Raw genomic sequence first — 25410 nt, forward strand, 5'->3', positions numbered from 1 at the left:
CTATTTCATATTGTATTTGTTTCCCCCTACTCCTGGTGACCTGTGTTCAAAGGTAAAAGCTCTTCAAGGGCTGCTTCAAAAATTGTATGCTGGTAAACATGTGTCCAGTAGTATGTGTGCACATGGCAGCAGGAAGCCACAAACAGTCACAAACTGAATCTGTACAAAATTAAATTGCAACCCTACATGCCTTTGGATAAAACATGCATAGGACTGGGCTGCAAATAGAAATGGGCTGTTTTTCTTTGCTGCAGGCCAGATGCCAGAATGAGTTTTACCAGCTGGTGGGCTGATCGTGCCATGCAGCGCAAATCAAGGGCAACAGACTAGATTGTCTGTCAGGACAGAAGTGAAGGGAGAAAGGGGGGAACACACTTTCCTAGGATTCCACAATTTTAACTGACTGAACAGACAGCCAATCAGACAGTTGTTGGAAAGCTTTTAATTGTTTTTTCTTGTACAGCAAGTGCTGAATTATCACCCTTTCCACCTTGCTTAATAATTCAACTGGGTCACTGTACAACTGTTAACAACTGTACCTTAAGATACCTTCACCCATAAATAATTGAAAAATTCAGCTACAAAAATAAAATAACATAAAATACCCAGCTGGAACAAACTGGCCACCATGGAAAAGACTGCGTTTACTGGGTATACCTGGAAGTCCCATCAGGAGTTACATCAACATTTTGCCTCCAAAAAAATGGAGATTTCTTTGTTGTTTTATTAAATTAAAACCTACCTAAACCTTATTTTAGGTCCTTCTTGACATTTGTTCACAGCCAACAGACAGCTATTCTGTCATTCTAAACACAGGAATTGAACCTAACCCTTGAACTGTTTTCTAATGATCAAGTCACTTCAGTCTGATGGACCACTGGCTGCTGCATGTATTAGGGTGAATTAGGGAATGGCCTGTTAAAAGATGGAACAGGCCATTCTTTTGTAACAGTTTGAAGTTTCCTCTCCCAGTACATTTTCTTTTTGTTGAACACTTCCATCTTGATTCTGTGTTCTTCTTCAGCCATCTCACATTCCCTTTCTATCTGCTGAATTTTTGCCACATGCACCTCATTCATTTGTATCAGTTGCAACTGCAAAATAGACATTTGCTGATGGTGTTCCTCCTCATGCATCTTTTTCAAATCACTTTCTTGAGCAGCTTTATTTCTGAAGTTTTTATTGCCAGTTACTCTGACTGCTGAACAGGAAGGCTCAGACTGTGAGGTACCTTCACATACCTGGAAATGTACAAGTTCTTTCTCTTCATCACATGGTTCTCTGTTTATAACACTGAATGATTCTGGGAAAATAAAAGGAACAGTCAACAACTGTATGACTTCTTAAACATTCTAATGTGGCATTGTGGAAAGAGTGTATCTGGAAAACCTGGATTCCCATTCTCGGTATGAAATTTACTGAATGCCCTTGGCAAGTCACAATTAGTTGAACTATTGTTATGAAGAAAAAGCATTTTATAGGAAGTGTTAAGAATTCAGTGTGAAAAATAAGCATGACATTGCACAACTAGAACAATTTATGTAATCTTCCATGAATACATATTCAGGATGCCAATTGTCTACACCAGGACAATATGAAATTACAAACATATTGTAGGTTTGGGGGCAGCCCTTCCACCCAAAAATCCGAAGGCAATTGGAAAGAAATGTTTATGCATGGCATTTTCACTTCTGAAAATGTTTCACTTCTGGAATGTTGGGTAGATACAGTTTCAGAATTCCTACTTCACCCCAGTTCCAAGCTTGGGAGTAAGGCTGAAATTCATCTAGCTCATCAGAACAGGAAATATACAGCAATTTAAGCTTATTTCTGGGTTCAAGAAGTTGTCAATTTTGAAATGTTGTCCATCTTAGGCACTTTGAACTCTATGGACTGAAAGGGTCCGTAGAGTTGTCCTAACTTCTCTTGTTTGTATAACTATACACAAGTACCTTTTCTGTTAATGACAAGGAAAAAACTACCCAAAGATGTTTCAATTAAGATGCTTGAACATTAAACAAAGTTTTTAAGTTGTTTATTAGGATGCATATACATTAAATAATCAGTGTGATTTTCATAGCTGTATTACTACTTATTGGAAGAAAAGACTAAGTTTTACTTTTATAGACTCCAATTGCAATATGTTTTCTATAATTTTTTAATAAAACAAAACACTACTAAAATATTATACTAACTTGTATATGCACATATTTAAAATACTACTCTGTATTAAAGCTTATTATTAATAATTTAAAAAATCTAACCAATTGGGAATAAATGTATGGCATCAAAAAGCAAGTTTAAAATTTTTAAACAAAAATTTAAAAAAATTAAATTTCTTCTTTTAAAATACAGGGGGCTAACCTGAGATCCCAGAGCTACACAGCTCCTACAAACTTGCCAGAAATGTAGTATAAACCCTAAAAAAAGTTTAACATAGTTAAAATACAACTAGAAACTCCAGATTGCCCCTCCCATCAGGAAAACTCAGTAAATCCTGGTCTCACCCATGTGTATGCTATGATACCAGCCATAATAATGTAAAGGTTGCGCTCTACCCCCTGCAGTTTTTGGAATCCCTGCCCCTATGTTTAGGATGGACTCCATTCTTCTTGTCCTGTTTTAAAAAAAACATCACCTGCTTTAAGATAAAAAGACGGTGGTCCTGCTACATCTAAGACACAGTTCAGGAATGGTCTTCCTGTTATTTGGAGCTATGAACGGTGAGTTATGTCTCACTAATTGTACAGTGAAGTAAAACATGCAAATTTGCTTACACTCTGAAACTGATGCCATTAGAGGTATCATTGGATAAATGCAGTGCAAATATTCTATCTACTTTTGAAATAGGAAGAAACTGTTTAATGCAGGTCACTAGATTACAACCGTACCTTGGCTGGAAGCTTCAGGCTGATACTCAGAATCTTCTTCTGGTGGAGTCTGTAAAAAGTATACTTGCTCTGGTATCATGTTGGTGATCTTCTCTTTTCCTAGGATGTGATTACTTATAAGTGGACTAATACATCTTTTTACCTTATCTCGTCTTTCATGTGCCATTATTTTCTTTGTCCGAGCCTTGATGTTCTCCCAGCATTTCTTCAGCTGCTTGAAGTCTCGGAGTGATACATTTGGTTGGGAATTATATTCATGAGCAAGGGCCTGCCAGGTCCGTTGTTTCAGTGCAATAGTCCTTGCATCACTTTTTTTACACTCAAGTACATATTTATATTTCTCAACTAATGCCAGCAGCACACTCTTCTCCACTTCAGAAAAGTATTTGGCAGGCTTTATTACTTCACTGTTTTGCATTTTCTGTCAATTTCCCAGGATATCAAAGCAATCTGAAATTCAATAGGAATGCTTTTAGATTTAGAAACCTGAATTATTTTAAAGTATCTACATTTTAATCATAAAATGTAATTTTCACATACTCACAGCAAAGATATATGACTCAGCCAATTTGTACAATCACAGTCAGGTGGGTTCAAACAAAAGTTGGTGCAATTTCAAACAATTTGTATCTTACCATTGCAAGACGTTGTCATGGCCACTTGGTTTGTTAGTCTAAAAATGCATGGAAAATAAAACCTCTCAATTCCAATTAGCCACAAAGGCAGCTAATTGGCGTGTCCACGTTCAGAGGCAATATAGCTCTGAATACTAGCAAATAATGGCCATTGTTCCTCATGCCCTAATTACAAGCCTCCGAAGGGCATCTGGCCAACAACCTCTACAGACAGAAACCTGGACTAGATGGCCTTTTAGAACCAGTAAAACCATCTTACAGATGGCAATAACTGCTACACCTCTTAACTCTTCTAAAAAGCAAAATTCAAATAGCAGCTGTCAAGAATTGGGGGACATGATACTGTATTTCTCTTATACTTTATTTTGGAGAAGATACAAATTCTGTTACAGGATAGAATATTCTAAAGGAAGTAAAATATTCATGTTCCATCATTTGAGCTAATTCCCGGTATGTATTTAAAAAGGTGTACATGAAATTCTGCAGCAACCCGAATATCACTGCTATTCCTAATTTTTTTAACTTTTTAACCAAGGAATTTACTATCATGAAGTAACAGCTAGTCTTCCATTTGGGAGAGTCTGTGTTCATCATACAAATTCAGATTTTCTGTTAAAGATGCTAAAGTAAGGCATATATGTATCTGACACAATCTATTGCAATAACATTGATACTGTAACTTATCACATAGAAAAAACAAATGAAGGGGTAATCACCATTGCTTTAAATCTGAATCTTCTTGGACAAAAATCAGCCCTGAAACTACTCTGTAATTCCAAGAAGAAATATATTTAATATCTGAAAGTATTTATGAGAATTATTAGTATTTACTGATTTACCTCTGAATCCTACCCTAAGATTTACTCAGAGGGCTATAAACATTTTAATGATCTGAAAATACATCAATAAAAATAATTATTTGGTTTAAATACAGATTTTCTATTTTCATTCCATTGAATTTTCCTAACCCTGGCAATTTAAATCTTTTTTCCTATTAATTCATAACAATCTTTCATATGGCGTAAGTTCATCAACTAAAGTAACTCTAATTTGTTTTGTGATCAGTTTTTACAAAGAGTACATTAAACAGGATTCTCTTTCTTTCATCTGGTCAATATGGTTTAACTAAAGCTGTTCTTTTCACAGAACTGATGGCATCTACCATCCTGCAACTCATGGTATGGTTCATTCCTTCTCAGTCATGAAAAGCTTTGAGGTTGCACAATTCCTCTCGATTCATTAAGTCTTGTACATAGAAGTGAGTTTTTCAAGCTTTCAGATTTTGTATTTGTTGATCCAGTTAGCTGTCAATTGCAATGATTTTCTACTTCTTTTTCTTAAGTCACAAAACCTCACTCTATCATTGTTCACTTATTTGGCACACCAACATTTATTTATTATATTATTTATTTAGAAACTTATGTGGCTGTTTATCTTATAAAAGATAATCCTAGGCAGTTCACAATAATATCCAATAAAATGTAATAAATAAAACCTAACGAACCCCATGACAACAATATATATCCCAACCACACCACCAAAATTCCCATGAATTCTACACACACTTGCATTTCCTGGGCTACTACCTAGCCAAAGCCTGGGTGGAGAGCTAGGTCTTCCGAGTCCTCTAAAAGGCTAATAGGGTAGAGGTCTTCAAATCTCAGGAGGGAGACTGTTCCAAATGATTGGGACAGCAACAGAGAAGGTGCTTCTTTGAAGTCCCACCAGATGGCAACATTTCAGGAAAGGGCCCTGGATTATGCCCACTCTAACCTGGTAGGACTGGTGAATACCATCAGGGAGAAGCATCTTGCAAATAACATGGCCCCATGCCATTCAGGGTTTAAGGGTGATAACCAGCACCTTGAATTGCACATGGAAAGCAACTGGAAGCTAGTGCAGCTTACAACAGCAATGGTTGAACACAGGCAAAACATGAAGTGCCCAGAACTTTACATGTTGCTGGATACTGGGCCAATTGAAGCATGTCACAGGTGCAATTTTAACTTATTTTACAGAGCAAGAGTGATCAAGTCTACACTGCAAGATTGACAGCAAAAAATACTGACTTATTTAAATAAGTAAAGGTAAAGGTTTCCCTTGACGTAAAGTCCAGTTGAATCCGACTCTAGGGGGCGGTGCTCATCTCCGTTTCTAAGCCTTGGAGCCGGCGTTGTCATAGACACTTCCGGGTCATGTGGCCAGCATGACGACTCGGAACGCCGTTACCTTCCCGCCAAAGCGGTACCTATTGATCTACTCACATTTGCATGTTTTCGAACTGCTAGGTGAGCAGGAGCTGGGACGAGCAACGGGAGCTCACCCCGCCGCGCGGTTTCGAACCGCCGACCTTCCGATCGGCAGCTCAGCGGTTTAACCCGCAGCGCCACCGCGTCAAATACATGCCCATTATTCCATGATGGTTTGCCACCTTCTAGAAACTTCTTGAAGAACCATCTATCCTTGGATATATGATGTTCATGCTGTGTTCAGGAACTCTGCTTTCCAATGGTTCCCTTTTGTTGTCCACACAGTGATACATACATTTTTAGGAACTTGATGTTTGTTTCAATAGGCACTGCACAGCACTGCTATGTGTCAAAGATATGGACCTTATTTTCTTTTTTTGTCTGAAAACTAATTTTTCTTATGAGAACACTATTATTGTGCCATCACTCTCACAATATCCAAGAACATTCTCTTCTTGCAAGACTATAAAATGGCATTGTCTTTCCACTGTAAAGATCAACTTTTTTTGCTATGTCCTATATTCAATAAATCCATAATTCTTCATAAATTCCAGGTTTGGGGTACATAAATCAGAAACATATTCACACATTTAGTCCATATTAACAAACGTATGGATATTAAATTGAAATGGGGTGATAGTGTAACAGCTGCATTTCGTATGCTGAAATAGTCCCTCTGTCATTTTACACTTGAAACATGAGAGCCAATAATTCTCAAGCATTATCTGTGTCCAATAAATATGAAAAAAAAAATCATTGAATTAATCTCAATATAAAATAATATTATTTTTTACTCTTAACCATCGATTTGTTAATATGGGGAATTGCAACTATTATTTCTATTTCAACCTGCAAATAACTAGTATCTACCCTGCTTGTCTATTAAAAATGCTGTGGCCCAAAACAAATTTTAGAGCTGATCTAAAGTAATACTTCTGTTATTCCATGATTTCAGAAGAAAATGAAGATTTATGTGCAATTATCGGACTGCTATTATCTCAAGATGTCAGAGAGGCTTTTACATTTTTTTTTTCTATCATGGTGCCAAGGCTAGTTGAGTTCGTGGACCCCAATTATGTGTAGATTACAGGATACTGTGGATGATCAGGGGAGATGATGTGCAAACTGGAAGGTTGAGGGGTTTTTCCGGTCTTCCCCCTACTGGCCTGGGATAGGGCTGGCTCTGCTTGATATTGGGCTTGCATGGGTCGCATCCCCTGCCAGAACTGGTGGCAGCATAGGACAGAATGGTGACTGGTGCTTACCTTTTGTTCTGTGCTGCTGGGTGAAGGATTGTCTCTTTAGGACTGGTGGTGGCTTGATTTTGCCAGCTTCATGCAAAGGGGCTTGCTTTTGCTGGCTTCGCACGAAGGGGCTTCTTGGTGCAAAGGACCAGGCTGGGCACACCTTGTCAACAGCAGGAGTGAGAAGATGGCAAGGTGAGCTGGGGAAGTGGACTGCAGAGTGGCAGGGGTCTTGGAGTGCAGGGTGGTGAGGGCGGCTGGGACTGGGCTAGAGTGGCTGTGGCTTCTTGGGGTGTGGCAAGCAGCCCCAGAGCCAGGCGGTTCTGGGGCTGCTTGCTGCCCTGCAAGGCAGGGTGCAGGGCAGGCAAAAGGGAAGAAATAGGGGAGAGATAGGTGGGTGGGGGGAATTGAAGCACCCCTGCAGTCTTAAGCGTGGGTGGGCCGCCAAGCGCCCGAATTCTGATCACGTGACTGTGACAGCGCTGCAACGGCGATAACTTTGAGGACTGGTCATAAATCACTTTTTTCAGCGCCACTGTAATTTTGAACGGTCGCTGAATGAATGTCATTAAGCAAGGACTACCTGTATATAAAAATATACATTTGACTCAATATTATATAATAAAGAGTATTTTTTTAAAATGTTGATTTATTCAGTCAAAAGCATTACTTATTGTATCCTGGGAATACTTAATAGTAGCAATAATATCACACGGTTACTTAATACTTAGCACTTAATGGTATAAATAGCATCACACTGTTGCAATTGTTTCAGCTGAGAAAGTAATACAGAACTGTCCTTGATACTACCACTCTTATAAAATGCTGGAAAGGAATATAACCATAATCTTTTCTCAGGCTCTGAGTTTTAAAAAAGAAAACTCTCTGTCACTGTTAAAAGACCAGTACTAGGTCAAACTTATACTTGTAAGTTATTCTTAAGTTATGCTTATACTGAAAGACCAGTACCATACAAAGTTATGGAGACCCAGTTTGGTGTAGTGGTTAAGACACTGGGAGACCGAGTTCTAATCCCACCTTGGGCACAAAGCCAGCTGGGGGACCTTGAGCCAGTCACTCTCTCTCAGCCCAAAGAAGGAGATAATGGCAAACCACTTCTGGAAAACCTTGCCAAGAAAACTACAAGGACTTGTCCAGGCAGTTTTTATCCACTGAACGGATTAAAAAAAAAGTTATACTTGGTCTCTTTATTTTTTAATATTTATTTTAATTTTAACATTATTTATTTTTTTTCTTTTTATATTTGTTAATGTGTGGAAAAATGTACCACGGATGTATAACAACACTGAATTTTTGCTGATCTACAAGTAGATTTTCTTTAAAAAGACATCTTCCTTTCTGCTACTGTATTTCCTTCATTCTTTTGGGTGGGAATGATTATTGCCTTGTTTATTCATTCAGTTCTGGCTTTTGTCCTTTACAGGTAGTCCTTACTTAAAATCTACTCATTCAGCGACCATTAGAAGTTATGATGGCACTGAATGAGAAGTACTTACAATGGGTCCTTGTAGTTTCGGCCATCGCAGCGTCCCCAGTTACGTGATCGTGATTTGGGCGGTGATTTGGACACTGGGTGACTGGCTCACAATTACAGTGTTGCAGAATCCTGACGTCATGTGCTGTCCATTTGCGTCCTTCACTTCTGGCTTCCGACAAGCAAAGTCTATGGGGAAGCTGGCAGGAGGTTGCGAATGGCAATCATGTGACTGTGGGACATTGCAACCGTGTGGGATTCGCCTAATGATGGCAACTGCCATTGTAAGTCACCATGGTCATATGATGTTGCGCCTTAGGATCGTGTCGCTTAAGAACAGAGTTCTCGGTCACAATTACTGTTGGTAACTGAGGGCTACCTATATGTTCCAATATTTCATTTGATTTGACTTTATGATCAATGATGAAATCATACAAACCAAAAGGAATGAATACACCCCCCTTCCCAAAGAGAAATAAAATGAGCATACACAGGCAAATTCACCTGAATGGTAAAGCAAATCATCAAAATTGCTGGACAATTCAGTATCAAGTGGCTATAGCAACTGCAACTACAACAAATTTAGCAGCCCTTCTGGTGATCCATCAGCTAGGAAGAGGCAAATAATCTCCTTCTCTGAGCCTGCCCTGACTATGGACATGACATTGTCCAGCAAGATCATGGCAAGACTAGAGTACTACCAAGAAAGTGTAACTGAATCCAGTATTTCAACTTCCAAGCTGCATGCAGGTTGGCAAGTAGATTAGTTTGGATTCCACTATCAACAGAAAGTTAGGTACATAACAGGGTTCTCAGAGCACATTAAACTACACTGCCTCAGTAGAGCTTGGATCATGATAGCAGCAAATCTGTGCACCATACAGCAGGTGACCATGGTAGCAGTTGACTTAGCTATCATAATTATGAGTAGCATGCAGAACAATGTTTGAAAGCTTATGGGCCTGAGCAGTTACTGCCTTTTGTTATTTGTTCCAGGTCACCAAGGCTTTAAAGGAGACTCTTACGTATTTAAATTCCCTGATACGATCAATGTCAAAGCTATTAATTTTCCAACAGTTCATTTGGCGAAAGCAAACGGATTTTTACATAAGAAAAATATAAAAAAATGAAAAAAGAAAAGGTACAAGAAACAAAACAGAAAAAGAAAGATAATTAAGGAAACAAGAATCAGAAAAAATAAGCAACTTCTGACCTTCTTTTCAAGTTATAAACAAACTCATTATCCCTCCTCCCTCTGGTATTGCAAAAATCCCTTCAGCCCCTTATTTAATTCCTTTCAATCATCAAATCCATAAATCATCCATTTTTTCCCATTTTCAGCAAAAAGTCCATAAAAGCTTTCCAGTCTTTTATAAAAGTACTTATTGTTTTGTTCCTGACCAACCAGGTCAGTTTTGCCATTTCTGCCAATTCTGACATCTTCATAATCCATTCCTCCATTGTGGGAATTTCAGTATTCCTCCACCACTGTGCATATAATAATCTTGCTGCAGCTACCATATATAAATTCAGTCTTCCATTGAGACTTTTCTAATTGGTTACCCATAAAATTCTTTGTTTTTTATGATCGCTTTGCTTTTTAAAATTCTTTGTATCATTGTGTATATTTGCATCCAAAATTTTCTGGCTTTTTGACAAGTCCATCATGCATGGTAAAATGTCCCTTCATGTTTTTCGTATTTCCAGCATTGACTTGAAGTACCGTTATACACCTTTGATAATTTCTCTGGTGTCATATACCAACAGCACATCATTTTACAAAAGTTCTCTTAAATTATAGCACAATGTGAATTTCATCCCATTTACTCACATTCTGTCCCATTTGTACATCTGCATATTATAACAAAAATTCATAGCCCATTTTATCATGCAGTCTTTAACTTGTCTTCTGTTTCAAATCTTAACAAAAGTTTATAGTTTTGTGATCACATGTTCGTCATTTGTACATAGTACATTTCAAATTCTGTCTTACGTTGTTCAATTCGTTACCTTTTTATCTATATTAAATCCTTCTCTTAGTTGTGCATATGAAAACTATTGAAAAGTAAATCCCTCTGCAGTCAATTGTTCTCTTGACTTTCTGAAAGCAATTGCTTTCTAATATTCATAATGATATAACATGGAATGTTAGTGGTTTGGATATCCTTCTCAGCATTAACAACTGTGATTTAAGTTAAAAAAAAAAGACACTGAATATATGGAGTATAGAAAAGTACTGAAAGTACTAAGTAAAAGAAGCCACTAAATGTAAGGATACTCACATTTACATAGGAATTTTAAAAGTGCAATGGATAATAATTTTTAAATGTTGATTGTTTCAGAAATGTTGGATGAATTTTATTTAGTAGATATCTGTTAAAAGAACTTACCAAATAACATTAACAACTGGAGAGGATCTAAAAATTGTTTACTTTCAAAACTATATAAAATATTGATCAAATCAAATCAAGCATATATACATTGAATGGCAACCTGAATGTAAAGGCAACTGCTTTTCATGTTTTTCTCCCCACAATAATCACTTTATCCTTTTCAGTGTGAATATACCTTTCTTCTGCACAAAGAAATTTTTGCCAGTGCCATTTTGGAGTATCTCACTCCTTGGGTTATAAAATTAAAGCATATGACGTAACTGTTTCAGATCTTTTCCAAGAAAGTTTATAGCTTTATTCAGTAATAATTTAAACACACATTTCAAGTGATCTCTGCTTACAAGAGAACACAGAACCCCCACACAACTGTACTTTAAACCAATGAATTTTAATTTCCTCATAACAAAAAATGTAACTCTGTAGTAAACTTAGCAACCAGCAATGAAATCTACCCATCTATCCATTTGCCTGTTTGTCTCGTTTGAAGCAATATCATAACATATAGAAGGGCCCTAGAATCACTGCATCCTTCCTCTCACTGGGAATTTGGTGACAGCCATCATCATCACCGGTCATGTGTGAATATTTGTTCAGTGGAGTGGGGATTGGGTGGGCTGCCAGGGATCCAGTGTGTGAGAGAAAGCATTAACTTTCCACCATTCTCCAGTGACTGGTTGGGGAAGTCTAACAGCAAAGGTTCATCTAGGGAAAAATCAATTGCTCCATCAAGTCAATGTCCAGGCATGAGTGAGAAATCATCCCATCTCCTACACTGGAAAAGGTCTCCTTTCTGGGAGCTAGTAAAACAAATGTGATGCACTTCTGGGAAACTGATGCCAGATCTCAGTATTGGTCACCCAAAGTAAGAACAAGTTTATTTCCCACTTTTCTACTTAGATGGCACTCAAGATTCCTCTACTTCTACTTCCTCTAGAAAATGTCTTGAGTGAAGAGAAAGCCTCTGAGATGAGCTTGCACTCTTGTTGGATAAGGAAATATTTCCCTATCTGCCTTCCCATGTTTAATTAAGTTATTTATTAATCATATGTATATAACCTGCTAAATCAACCAAGAACCCTCAGTGGTTTACAGTGATTAAAACTTTATAACAAAATATTTGAAATTAAAACATCCAGGTTAAAAATCAAACAACTCAAAATAACTGCAAATCTGATTCTCTCTGAACCATCATCTAATATAAACTCTAATAAAAGTAAAATGAGTACAAATTCATAATTGACTTTGTTTTGGTGTTTTCAAGTCCTTGCTGACTCCTGGCGACTACCTGGACTAGTTCCTGCAGTTTTCTTAGCAAGATTTCAGAAGCAAGCATTGCCTGCTTCCTAGGGCTGAGGGTGTGTGACCAGTCCAAGAACACCCAGCTGGCTTTGTGCTTAAGGTAGGACTACAACTCATAGTCTCCCAGTTTCTAGCCCATGCCTCAACCACTACACCAAACTGGCTCTCAACTGATGCAATAGTGACAATTTAAACACCAACTGCCTTCTGGAAGAGATCCATCTTTAGCATCTAGAATGCCATTAAGGAAGGAGATCTACTTTTTGAGGAAAGCCCTTTCACAAGTGCAGGCCTGCAACTGAAAAGCAACTTCTCCTGTCCTTGGCTGTCCTTACTTCACAGAAGCAGGGAACAATAAATAGCTTTTCCCAGGAAAAATGTACCAAAGAGTTGATTCTGCTGGGAGAGAAGATCCTGGAAGTACTTAAATGCCAAGCCAAATCTACCACTTTGAAGTGTGCCCAGAAACCTAGTGGTAGCCAATGCATGGACAACACAGGTGTAATATATTCTTGATGTCTAGCCCATGCCAATATGCAAGTCATTTCATTCTTCACTAGTTGTAGTTTCTGAGTAGCCTTCAAAGTAGCCCCACGTAGGTTGCAGCGTAAGGGTGTGAATTACTGCAGTGATATCCTCATCTTCCAGGTAAGGTTGCAACTGGCACACCAACTGAAGCTGAGGAAGGCCATTCCAGCCAGAACCTCCATCTTCTCATGAAGCAGTAAGTGTGAGTCCAGGAGCCTATTGCCATGCATCTGTCTTGGGACACAACTCTGGAGCAGAATAAGAATCACGATGTGCCAACAGTAACTGGCTTGCTAGGGTTCAACTTCTACCTGTCTGGTCCCATTCAGAAGTCTTCACAGAATTCAGATATGGAGACAAAACCACCACAGCGTCGGTTTCCGGTGTGGGAGCAATGGCGTCGGGCTGAACTCTACCAAAGCTCTACAGACAGAGTTCTCATTGCAGCTTGATATGACGAGTTGGAAGGTTTTTCCAGATTGAAAGCAGCTTCTGGCGAAAGGAGCTGTGAGTGAGAAAGCGAAAGTGCTCTCCGGACAGCTGACAAGCAAGAAAAACAGCAGATGTCATTTCTTTGCGAAGTAGAGATTCAGCTGGGAAGCACTTTCTTTTTGCTAAGCAAAAGCTGCAATTGAACGTCTTGTTAAAAGACAATACCCTCGACCACCCCACTTCCTTGGCTATTTTACAACTTACTAGAAGAAAGAAGAGACTAAATGTAGCTGTAGAGACTCAGGAAAGCCTGGTGAGTCGCTTTATTTCAAAATGGGTGGATGAACTGTAGAGGGATTAAAAGGAGAAAATAAGGACTACAGGAACAGAGTGCAAGTTAATTATTAATATATAGTAGCCATTTTCTTGCGACTATACTACTTCTCACCATATAGTAGATTTGGTGGGATATAACCTTTAAAATACCGTGTATATTATATGAACACTTTAACAATGAATACCAGGAGGCAAAACAGAAGAGAATCCAGAGCAGGAGAAAATGATGGACTTCGAGCAATGTTTGAAGAGTTTTCTGGAAAGACTTCACAAACAATCTTGCAAAATGTAAATATAATGTTGGAAAAACATTTTGAAGATTTTGAGAAATGATTGAAACAAAATTTAGATAAAATAAATGAGAAAATAGATGGTGAAATAAAAAAGGTGATTGAAAGAGTAGAAGAATTGGAAGTAGAGAAATAAAATGAATTAGACAGAATAGCTCTTTTAGAACTAAGAGACAAGGAATTCAGTTTGAGGTTTAGGGGTATACCAGAAGGAAAGGAGGATGAGATAGAGGAAATAATAGCCCAAACACTAGCAAACTTACTAAATTGGGAAGAAGATAAGATGGAAGAGGAGATGTCATGAGTGAGGATGGCGAGCAGGGGGCTCCCATCCAGGCTGTAAAGCGCATGCGTAGTACTGAGGAATTAGGTGGCCATTCAAAGAGACACAGATTGGGCCCGCCTTAGTCTTTGGGGTTTATATGTCTGGGTTTTTCCCACGCTTCTTCAGTTTGTTAGGATTCTCTGTTATGTAGCAGTAATAAAACACTAGAGACCTATTCCTTGTCTCAGCGTGGTTCCTGGCTGTTAGGACATGAGATTTGAGAAGATGTTTCATATAAATTCAAAATATGCACAGACACATAATAAACCTAGAGACATATTGATTGAATTTTCAAGGAGAAAAACTAAAGAGATTATATTACATGCACACTTTGACAATAGAATTAGAATTAAAGGAAAAGATATTATTGTGCTTAAAGAAATACCGATAAGAATTTTGAGAAAAAGAAAGGAATATGTAGGTTTAACAGAAATGTTGAAAAGAAACAACATACCATTTCTCTGGGAGAAATTAGAGGGGGTAAGCTTTACCTTTCAGGAAAGGAGGTTTAAGTTGAATTCAATGCACAAGGTTAAAGAATTTCTAGAAAGATACAAAAAGGATTTAGACCATATTAAGACAAATATCAAAGAAACTAGCAGAGAAGAGTCAGCTACAACTTCTAAAGAATCCGAAGAATTACTGGTGTGATGGGTATTAGTTATATTACTTGGAACATCAATGGGGCAAATAGTCCCCCAAAAAGGAAAAAAATCTTTCACCATCTTAAAAATTTGAACAATGATGTTATTTGTCTTCAAGAAACATATATTAAAAAAATGGATGTAAAGTATTTACTTAATAGAAAATTGGGTAATGAATTTGTAACAGCAAACAATAAGAAAATAAATGGTATAGTAGTATATGTTGAACCTTATTTAAAACATGTTTGCTATTTTCTGATGATCAAGGGAGATTTTTAGGAATTGAAATTGAAATTCAAGATATGAAAATAATTGTAGTGGGAGTATATGTACCCCATAAAGACACGAAGGTTTTTTATGAGAATTTAATGGAAGAATTATTAAAATGTTCTTATACCAGCTGGATAGTAATGGGTGACTGGAATGGGGTTACGACACCGGCATTAGACAGAAAATCAGATAAACAAATTAAAGACAAACAGGGAAAATTACCAATTTTTTTTTTAATTAATGGAAAATTTAGCTTTGATAGACGCATGGAGACATAAAAACGGTTTAATGAAAGACTGTACTTTTTTTTCTGATACATTCAAATCCTTTTCTAGAATCGATATGGTATGGGTATCTAAAAACTTAGCAAATAAAATAATAAAGCTGAAATTTTACCAAAAACATTTTCAGACCATAACCCAGTGAAAGTTAGACTCATAAGGATCTCTAAAGGTACAAAATGGAGATTGAATGAGAGTATTTTAAAAAAAGGAGTAACAGAGGAGTGTAAAAAGAAATTAAAAGAATTTTTTGATACAAATTTGAATAATGAAGTGGATATTAGAACTGTTTGGGATGCTAGTAAGGCTGTAATGAGGGGACATTTTATATCTTTAAACCATAAAATAAAGGAACAATATTGACAAAATGTTCAATTAATAATGAATCAGATTAAAATAAAGTGAATTACAAGAAAATTTATCAGACGAAAATTTAATATATCAAATCAAACTGTTACAACAACAACTTGAGCTTATGACAATAAAGGATATGGAAACAAAATTACACTATGCAAAACAAAGAAATTTTGAGTTTGCTAATAAACCAAGTAGATAGCTGGCTTACAAATTAAGAAAAGAGAGAGAGAAAAAAATGATTACTAGAATAAGAGACAGTGGGGAAGATGTGGTAGATAACAAAGGAATTAAAAAAGCATTTTTCACTTTCTTCTCAAAGCAGGAAATTTCAGAAGAAAAAATTGGTAAGTATCTTAATAACCAAAATCTTCCCAAATTAACACAAAGTCAACAACTCAGTATTAATGGCCCGATTACTAACCAAGAAATTATAGATGCGGTAAAAAAACTTAAAATAGGAAAAACACCAGGCCCTGATGGTATATCTACGGGCTATTATAAATTATTTTTAGAACAAATTTTAACGCCACTTAAAGATTTAATGAATTTGATTCTGATGAGGTCCAAGATACCCGAGTCATGGTCTGAAGCAAGTATCACTCTTATCCCAAAAGGAGAACAAGATCCCACTTTAACTAAAAATTATAGGCCGATTTCGTTGCTTAACAATGATTATAAAATTTTTACGGCAATATTAGCTGAAAGATTAAAAATAGTCCTTCAAGAAATTATAAATAAAGATCAAAATGGCTTTCTTCCAAAAAGACATATAAAAGACAACACAATTACAGTGATAGATATTTTGGAATATGCATATCATCATAATGAAAGCCAAATAGCCTTAATATTTTTGGATGCTGAAAAGGCCTTTGATAATTTAAATTGGAGATTTATGATCAAGGTATTGGAGAAAATGGAGTTTGGAAAAGACTTTACAAGGGGGATCAAAGCAATTTATTCATCACAAAAAGCTAGAATAATAGTAAACGAAGAAGTAACAGATAAGTGTAAAATAGAAAAGGGAACAAGACAGGGATGTCCATTGTCACCTTTATTATTCATTCTTGTCTTAGAAGTTATTAGAGAGATAAGATCTGATAAACGAATAGAAGGGATAAAAATTAAAAAACAAGTATTTAAATTGAAAGCATTTGTAGACAACTTGGTATTTACTTTACAAAACCCATTAGATTCTATAGACTATTTATTGAAAAAAATAACAGAATTTGGAGAGGTAGCAGGACTTAAAATTAATAACCAAAAAACTAAAATATTGAGTAAAAATATGACCCAAAAACAACAAGAAATTTTAAAATAAAAAACTGGCTTTACAATAGAAAAGAAAATTAGATACTTCGTTATAATACTTTCAGCTAATAATAATGCATTATTCCACAACAACTATGAGAAAATGTGGTCTGAGATTAGATTTAGAGAGGTGGAATAAGTTACAATTATCTCTTTTAGGAAGAATATCTGCAATTAAAATGAATATATTACCAAAGATGTTATTTCTGTTCCAAACAATTCCAATTTTGATAAATGAAAAAACCTTTAAGTTATGGCAAAAAGACATTTTGAAATTTATGTGGCAGGGAAAACAACCAAGAATTAAATTTAAACTATTGCAAGATGCCAAAGAGAACGGAGGCCTGGGATTACCTGATCTTAAGTTATATCTGGAAGCTTGTTGTTTTCTATGGATCAAAGACTGGTTAATATTGGAAGATCAAAAACTTTTACAGTTAGAAGGACACGAAATTAAATTTGGTTGGCATGCTTATATCTGGTATGAAAAAGTAAAATTGAACAAAGAATTTAATAATCACATTATTAGAAAAACGTTACTTAACACCTGGGACAAATACAAAAAAAGTCTACTTCCTAATATACCAAATTGAATATCACCATTAGAAGCCCTGTCAAGAAGAGAAAGCTTAGGGGACCAGACTAAATGGTTAAGATATAAAGATCTATTAAAATTCGATCAAAGCAGTCTGCCTATTCTAAAATCTCAGGAAGAACTACAAAATGAAGGCCACATGTGTAATTGGCTTACTTACCTCCAATTAAATGAACGATTTAAGTTAGATAAAAAGAACTATAAATTTAAAAAAGAATGAGAATTTGAAAAACAATTATATTTAAATAATGATCATATTATTACAAAAATGTATAAAATCTTGTTACAAACAAATCAAGAAAATGAACAAGTTAAAACATGCATGATTAATTGGGCAAGAAATATTGGTTATGACATTCCATTAGAAAAACGGGAAAAAATGTGGACTAAGGATTTAAAGTTTTCATTATGTTATAATTTAAAGGAAAATTTTTATAAGGTGATGTTTAGATGGTACTTGACACCACAAAAACTAGCAAGAATGTATAACAACACTTCAAATACATGTTGGAAATGTCAGCAAATGGAAGGAACGTTCTATCATATGTGGTGGACTTGTAGCAAAGCAAAGAAATTTTGGGAACAGATTCATGATATGTTTCAGAAAATTTTTAAGAAAAAGATGGGAAAAAAACCAGATTTTTTTTTTATTAGGTCTCTTTGATGGCGATCAACAAGAAAAATATAGTAATTTGATGCTTTACATGATCACAGTGGCCAGATTAGTATATGCACAGTATTGGAAAAGGGAAACTATTCCAACAATGGAAGAATGGATAATAAAACTTATCGAATTAGCACAAATGGCAAAATTAATATGTTTAATGAAAGATAATAATATTTTGAAATTTAAGGAAATGTGGCAACCAATTTTAGATTACCTGTATGCAATTGATGAAAATGAAGCAATGATATTGGGTTTTGTATTGTAAAGAAGCGAATATTTTGAAATAAATAGTAAAATAAGAGTTCAAAATTATCGGGAGTTATATTAGGGGTTTTAATATATATCTTTAGCTAGTTTAGTTGGAAACCACTTATTTATATGATTGGTATATGTTGACATACCTATTTTCCTTAGGAAAAAGAAAAGTTAAAATCGTAAGACATTATAGCAAGATATGTAGAAATGTATGTTGATTTTTTTGTTAATTTGTTTTGTTGAAAAATCTTCTTGTATATATGTCTTGTAGAATTTTTTTTTGTAGAAATTTTTAATGAATAAAATCTTGCAATTAAAAAAAAAACCCACCACAGCATCAACTCAGTGTACTGATGGTACTGCACCCCAAACTGAAGGATGTCCTTTCCCAGCTGCTTCATGTAGATATTAAACAAAAGGGGAAATAATTGAACTTTGTGGCACTACACAATTTATCATCCATTGGCCAACTTCTCTTCCCCTGTTCCTAACAACTGAAGCTGCCCTCTACGGAAGGAGCGGACAGCTGCAAAAGAATGTATCTGACTACTAGCCCTCACAGGCAATAGAGAACACCACAGCTGATGGTATCAAATACCACTGAGGGGACTAAAAGGACCACAAGGAGTGCATTACCCTGATTCAGATCCTGACATAGGACACCCACTAGTGCAACCAATGCCATTTCAGTCCCATGCTGAGACATAAACCCAGACTAAAATGGCTCCTTGGCTGCCATTTTTAATGCAAAGCTGCTTAAATAACATGTAGATGGAGTTCCATTCTATCATAATAGTCTTCAGATTAAGGTATTGAGGTAAACAAAGCTTGACTGACATTTTGTCAAATATCTGCCTCCCCTTTACACCACAAATAAAGCATCCTGAAATCTTACAACACTTTTCTTTGAGTATGACTAAGGGCAACCAGTAGTACCTGTACAGCCAGATGCAGAATGTGAGCCATACAGCTAACATTCATGGATAGTGGAGCCCCACTGTTGATACCCATGAGTCTGCAGGTGAGGTTTTGCTCAACCATGTGAGTCATATCCACCTGTCCTTCATCTGGCATTATCCTAGCATGAAGCACCACCCACTTATGCTTGGGTCCTCTAGTACAGAAGGTAGATGGTAATAACAGTGGCAGATATCCTGCTATGCTCTACCCCCACTAGTGCATTCTGACTACATGTCAGTCACATACTCAGCTGGAGGTCTGGAGTTGTTCATAGCATTTGTCCCTCTTGGGTGCAGAATCCACTTGTTTTTGCACTATGCTTGCCTGATTCTTACAACAAAGCTATTTATGCATGATGTGATGAATTTTATTAAACATCTTGTTTGATGTTTGATAAAACATAGGTTAGGGCTTGAGAGGGAATTACTGGCTGAATGGATAATGATAGGCATAGGGCCTACAAGGGACCAGCAGTCTCCCTACAATTTATGTGGGCCTGCATTTAGGTGTCCCATACTATGTTGTCTGTACATGCTGCATTTTTTGATGTCAGGGGTGCTTAAATATATGCATAGGCATCAGCAGGCATCCTTGAATCTGCTGGCAACACAAGGCAAATAGTGTTCTGAAACAGCAGCAAAACCCACAGTTTAAAACATAGCAAGATGTCACAACAGTGGATAAGTGAGCAGTTGGCAGGCTAAAGGCTGGGTGGCTGGCTGGATAGAGGCAGTATGGCCTAAAGCCACAACAGATCACATCTGCTATACTCCAAATGATGGCTTTGAATGACCAAGCTTTCAGCACAGTAGAAGATGTAGACTTCCAATGCTTGACTCCAACTATAGAGACTCACATAAATGGCAGGGAGATTGCTGGTTCCTCCTAGGCCCCATCATTACCATCCACAGGTTGTAAATGAAGAGGAGATAATCATTCCTCTCTATGACTCCATCCCTGGATTGCTATTAGGAATTGTCAAAACCATAAATCATAAATTCATTTTTTTCCTGTTTTATGCAAAAAGTCCATAAGGGGTGGGGAAGGTTCCTATAAAGTCACATCTGATTGTCATCTCATCTGATTGGAACATTTGGTTCAGCCTACTCCTGTGAGAGCTCATTATCCTAAAGCTTCACATGCTTTTTCCAATGTAGACACAGAATGTTGGCTTAATGTGTTCAATACAGACACAGGACACAGAACACTATTTTGCTTGCTCTTTGCTTAACCAGAATAGTCTACTCCTGATTGAACAAAATTTACACATACATACTGGAAACACTTTAATCACTGATTGTAGAGTCTGTCTAATAAGGGTTGATTGCAGTCATGTTGCTATTGGAGATGTTATAAAAAATTGGAACATTAATTCATATGGATTGGAGTTGTCCCATCATTACCATATTTTGGACTGAAATTAATAGGAATGTTAATATTTATTAATTTACAATTATATAAGACTGGAACAATCACTGAGTGTTAAAGATGCATGCATTATTATTACTTTCTGGCCATATCCTTAGAATTTGGAGTCTATCAAGGCATCAAGAACTGTGGACTTCCCAGGCATGGCAATTGACAAAAATAATTATTATGCAACATTGGAAGGAAAAATCTATACTTAATTTGCAGCAATGGATTGATGATGCATTGTCATCATTTGAATTATTTGTTTCAACAAAAGGAAAAGGAAAAAGACTTTTGAGCAATACGGTCAACACTATCCAAAAATACATTATATTGTTTATGTTCTCCTAGACAAATATTTAGGGGCAGCAGAAAAATAAAATATAAAAGGTGAGATAAGCATATAGACTCTGCATTATTAGCATTAACCTCACTTTATAAGAGATTAATATTACCATGAAGACCTGAATAAATAATATGATAGAGGAGTATGAAATTGAGAATATAAAGTAAAATAAAGGCCCAGGGATTTAATTTTACATAATGGGTTAAGACACAGTTTCGGGTGACAGATTAGCATGTCTGCTCTGCAGAATCATTGCTTTTATATTCCATCATCAGCTGAGTCAAATATTTTTTCCTCTTTTTGAACCCTGGTGTCACTTGAAGTTTGGGAGAATCAAGTTCAATAACATAAGTAATGGCTTAAACTTTCCTCTGATAGATGTGGATGATTCCTCCTGAACTTCTCAAATAATTTTCTAACCAAGTTATATGATTACCTATATTTATTTATATCCTAACACTCCCTAAGTGTGGAACATAAACAATTGGAAATAAAAATACTGTTAGAAGTACAGAATTAATGCCTTATGCTGCCATCTTCAACAGGTTATGTCAAACCTCCTTTTTGCCCAAATGAAGATTACTGAATCAGACTAAGCTTCCAAGCTGAAGTAGGATATTGTCTGAACAAAATAATAATTACTTGCTTGACAGGGCCATTGAAATAAATTGATTTACAGATATCTCATATTTCTGTATTTAGACACTGTACTCCAATCTATGTATTATCAGCAAAGCAAGCAGACCAAGAACTTTGGTAACATTAGGGTTCAGAGGAGCAGGATATGTTGCTTTAGCTGGTCTTGGGGGGAAAAAACTGTCATTTGCTAATTCTCTGAAACAGCAAGGAGCCTTACCCTGTATGTTTTTGTCATCTAGCCACTAGCTGTTGGAACATTGGAACTCAAATAAAGGCAAATTTAAGGCAATTGTCCTAAACAGGTTTAGGACATATTCTTCATAGAGTTTTTTATATTTTTAAATAAGTCTTCTAGTGAATGTGATTATCAGTTGGTAATACAGCAGTCCATACTCAGCCTGGAGTATGTGACATCTCCAAATGCCCTGAAAAAGCAACAGATGAACAGAAGCAAAATTAAGCATGATCTACTTCTCTTCCCTTCCTTTTTAAAAATAACAGGTATAGGAGGTATATCTATAGAGACCAATTCCCAAGCAGATCTAAATGGTTAGCAGATCAATTGTTAGCTCTTCTTGCCACACCCCCTTTGAGGTCTTTCAGAATTGCCAAGGTATGAAGCTTTGGAGTCAGTGTGGGAGAGTATTAGTATCTAAAGGTGCATCCTGAAGAACCCTTATAACCACTTGGACACTGTCCTCAGACATGCATACCAAAGAAATGTGTAAAACCTGAGAAAGCTGAATGTACTGTATATAAACCAAACAGAAATGTAAGCAAAATCAAGGGAAGAATGTAAATATATAAGTGAAGTACAAGTATAATCTGTTCTTCACTTCCAGAAAAATAACTGTATAACTAAGATGTGAAGAATTGGTTGCATTCAAACTTTGAAAAAAAATCACATGCAAAAATACAAAATCTAGCTTCTGCTCAAGATTCCTGTTAACAGGTAAACGTATCTTAACACTGTCTGCCTGGCCATTTTCAAGATCACAGTGTTTACAGGTATAAAAAAACAGGTGGGAAAAAAACCAAGTTTTTTTTAAAAAATCATAGTTCTACTTAACTTTAGAACCAAAGCAACTAATTCAAATTGAATTATAATAATAAAGTATTCTATTGATGTCAGAGTTCAGAAAGCTGTAGGTAATCTCCTTGCTTACATTAAATAACATTAGCAATACATTTATTCAGTGATACCCTACTTTGTTCAATTCTGAGACTATTTTGTGATCTCTCTCAACAGTAAAGAAATAAATCTCCGTCTATCTGTTCTAAGCGTTGCCTAAGGCAAATGATAACGGGGAGGGGGAGAGAGGATTTCAAAGTGTTTGTCTGAAACGGTTTGTTCCTCGAAATAAACACAAATATATATGCACGTATGTTACCAGGCTTCTGTGCATGAAGGCCTTCTCAGACTTCCCCTTCCGTTCTCCTCGATCCTGCCGATTTCCTCTTCTTGTTTTAGATAAAAGGAAGCAGAGGTGTTAGCCTGACAAAGAACGCCCCATCACTTTACATGCGCACTAGCGGTCGTAGATTTACAAATAGAGGCACGTAAGCCGGGATCCAAACAGAACGTATGTGTTGTTGTTATCACTACTTCCTAAAACCCAATAATGGGACACAAAGAAAAAAAATGTTCTGCAACTGCAACTCCAGCAGTCTTAGATTTTAAAAGATAATAGCAATCTTTACTCTTAAAGCACTACCATTACCGGCCTTTATTTTCTGCTCCCCCTTCGAGACTGGGGTGGAAGGCTAGACCTTCTTTGTCACCTCCCACCGCCGCACTATTAGCCGCCCCTTCCTGCTCTTCTCAAATTCCGACACGGTGGGAAAGCTTAGGGAAGAACGGCTGCTTAGCAAAAATCTGTAATCCCATACTTGGGCACGTAGAACAGGTAGCAAATGCAAGCGTATGTAGTTATAAGCAAAAAGAACGACCTTTGCTTCCATTTCATTATTATTATTATTTTGATTACGACACTGCTGTTCGTTAGAACAATAAGACATGATTGATTAACGACATAATGCCATTCCCTCTCTTTTGGTTATCCAGTTACGGTTTTCTGTCTAACTGGCGGTAATTCCGAGCAAAGTAGGAAGAGCCAGCCCGCGCGTGCGCAATAGCCTTTCGGAAACTGGCGGGCGGTGCCGGCTTGTGGGAAGTTTACCAAGCAAAGCCGGCGGGGGGGGGGGGGTTGCTGTGAGGTACTTCGATTACGTTCGTCCTCTCGGCGGCAGTTCTTCGGTGGGCTTGGAGGACCTGGACCGAAAGTCCGTTTTGCTCTCCGCAGCTGTCGGTCCTTCCTCCGAAGCGCACATTCAGACAAACCTTGTTTTATGAGTCTAGAAGTTGGGTTTCAGAACTGTAGTGCTTCTGAAGATGGGGGCTTTATTTAGCTAACATTATCAAACGAGTCTGTGTACCTAGTATCAATTGTTACATTTTATGATAATCTCTGTATGTATAACACCGTATCCTCGGTTGAAGATTATATAATTATTCATATAGTGTCTTCATTAACAGGCTTGAATGTCCTGTTCTTGCAAATCAGGGTGTTTGTTTTTAAAAGAATGATTAATACTTTTAAATGCGTTAATGTATGTTGGGAACTTGGGCTGTGCAAAGCTCTCAAAAGAAGTGCATTGCAAAATGCTTTAATAAGAATGAAGCACCTCTTGACTTGTTAAAGCAGCTGTGCAAGCTTTCTGTGTCTGTTTCAAAAGCTGTTCCTAGTTCAGGCTATGCACACATTTGCAGATAACCAGGGACAGCAACTGTTTTGTTTGTTGTATAAGTTTCCTTTCTCTCTCTCTTGTTAAGTTATATTATTATTGCTATTATGTCTAATTTTTGTTGCTTACTGAACCCCACTTAAAAAATCACCTTGAGAAGTGTGCAGCTAGATTGGGCCAAAGCCTTGATTATTCCAGCATTCTGCATTGCAGAGCAGCTAACCAAATGTCTCTGGGAAGCTCATAAACACGATATAAGGATGAAACTGTTCATCCAGGTTTTTTTTCTAGCAACTGAGAATTTTGTTCTGGTAACAGATTCATGATACTCTGGAGGTATTCTGCTGTAGGGGTTGTGGGGGGGGGGTGAACCTTGACTCCTGGTGACTGGTTGGATAAGTTTCAGTTTTCTTGGTAACATTTTCAGAAGTAGTTTGCCATTGCCTTCTTCCAGCTGGCTTCTTGTCTAAAGAGGGACTAGAATTCATGATCTCCTGGTCCTTAGCCTGATCCCTTAACCACTACACCAAACTGGCTCTCAAGAATAATAATACTGGATATCCCTCTTCTCCATAAATTTGACAGGTCCCTTTTTAAAACCATCTAAGTTAGTGGCCAATTCCTCATCTGGCAGCAATTCCATGGTCTGTGAATTGCTTAAACAAGTTCTACCTTTTATTGGTCCTGGATATCTCTGTATTCAATAGATAACCTTAGCTTCTAATACTAGGTAAGGGAGAAAATTTCTGTGCCCATCTTTTCCATGTTGTGCTTGATTTTATATAACTTAAAAGTTATCTAAGGGAGAGAATTTTA

At 36.8% G+C, this 25410-nt stretch overlaps 1 protein-coding gene across 1 annotated transcript; it reads right to left on the reverse strand.

Moving 5' to 3' along the window:
• Nucleotides 1–213: 213 nt before the first annotated feature.
• Nucleotides 214–23757, reverse strand: MSANTD3 (Myb/SANT DNA binding domain containing 3). Its single transcript, XM_063304258.1, has 3 exons — nt 23241–23757; nt 2892–3341; nt 214–1303 (listed from the first exon to the last, which is right to left on the reverse strand). Exons 2-3 carry the CDS (start codon nt 3307–3309, stop codon nt 894–896), a joined length of 828 nt encoding a protein of 275 aa, XP_063160328.1. The 5' UTR covers nt 3310–3341; nt 23241–23757; the 3' UTR covers nt 214–893.
• Nucleotides 23758–25410: the final 1653 nt, after the last annotated feature.

This window comes from Candoia aspera, chromosome 4, assembly GCF_035149785.1.
Source record: "Candoia aspera isolate rCanAsp1 chromosome 4, rCanAsp1.hap2, whole genome shotgun sequence".
NCBI classification, from domain to species: Eukaryota; Metazoa; Chordata; class Lepidosauria; order Squamata; family Boidae; genus Candoia; species Candoia aspera.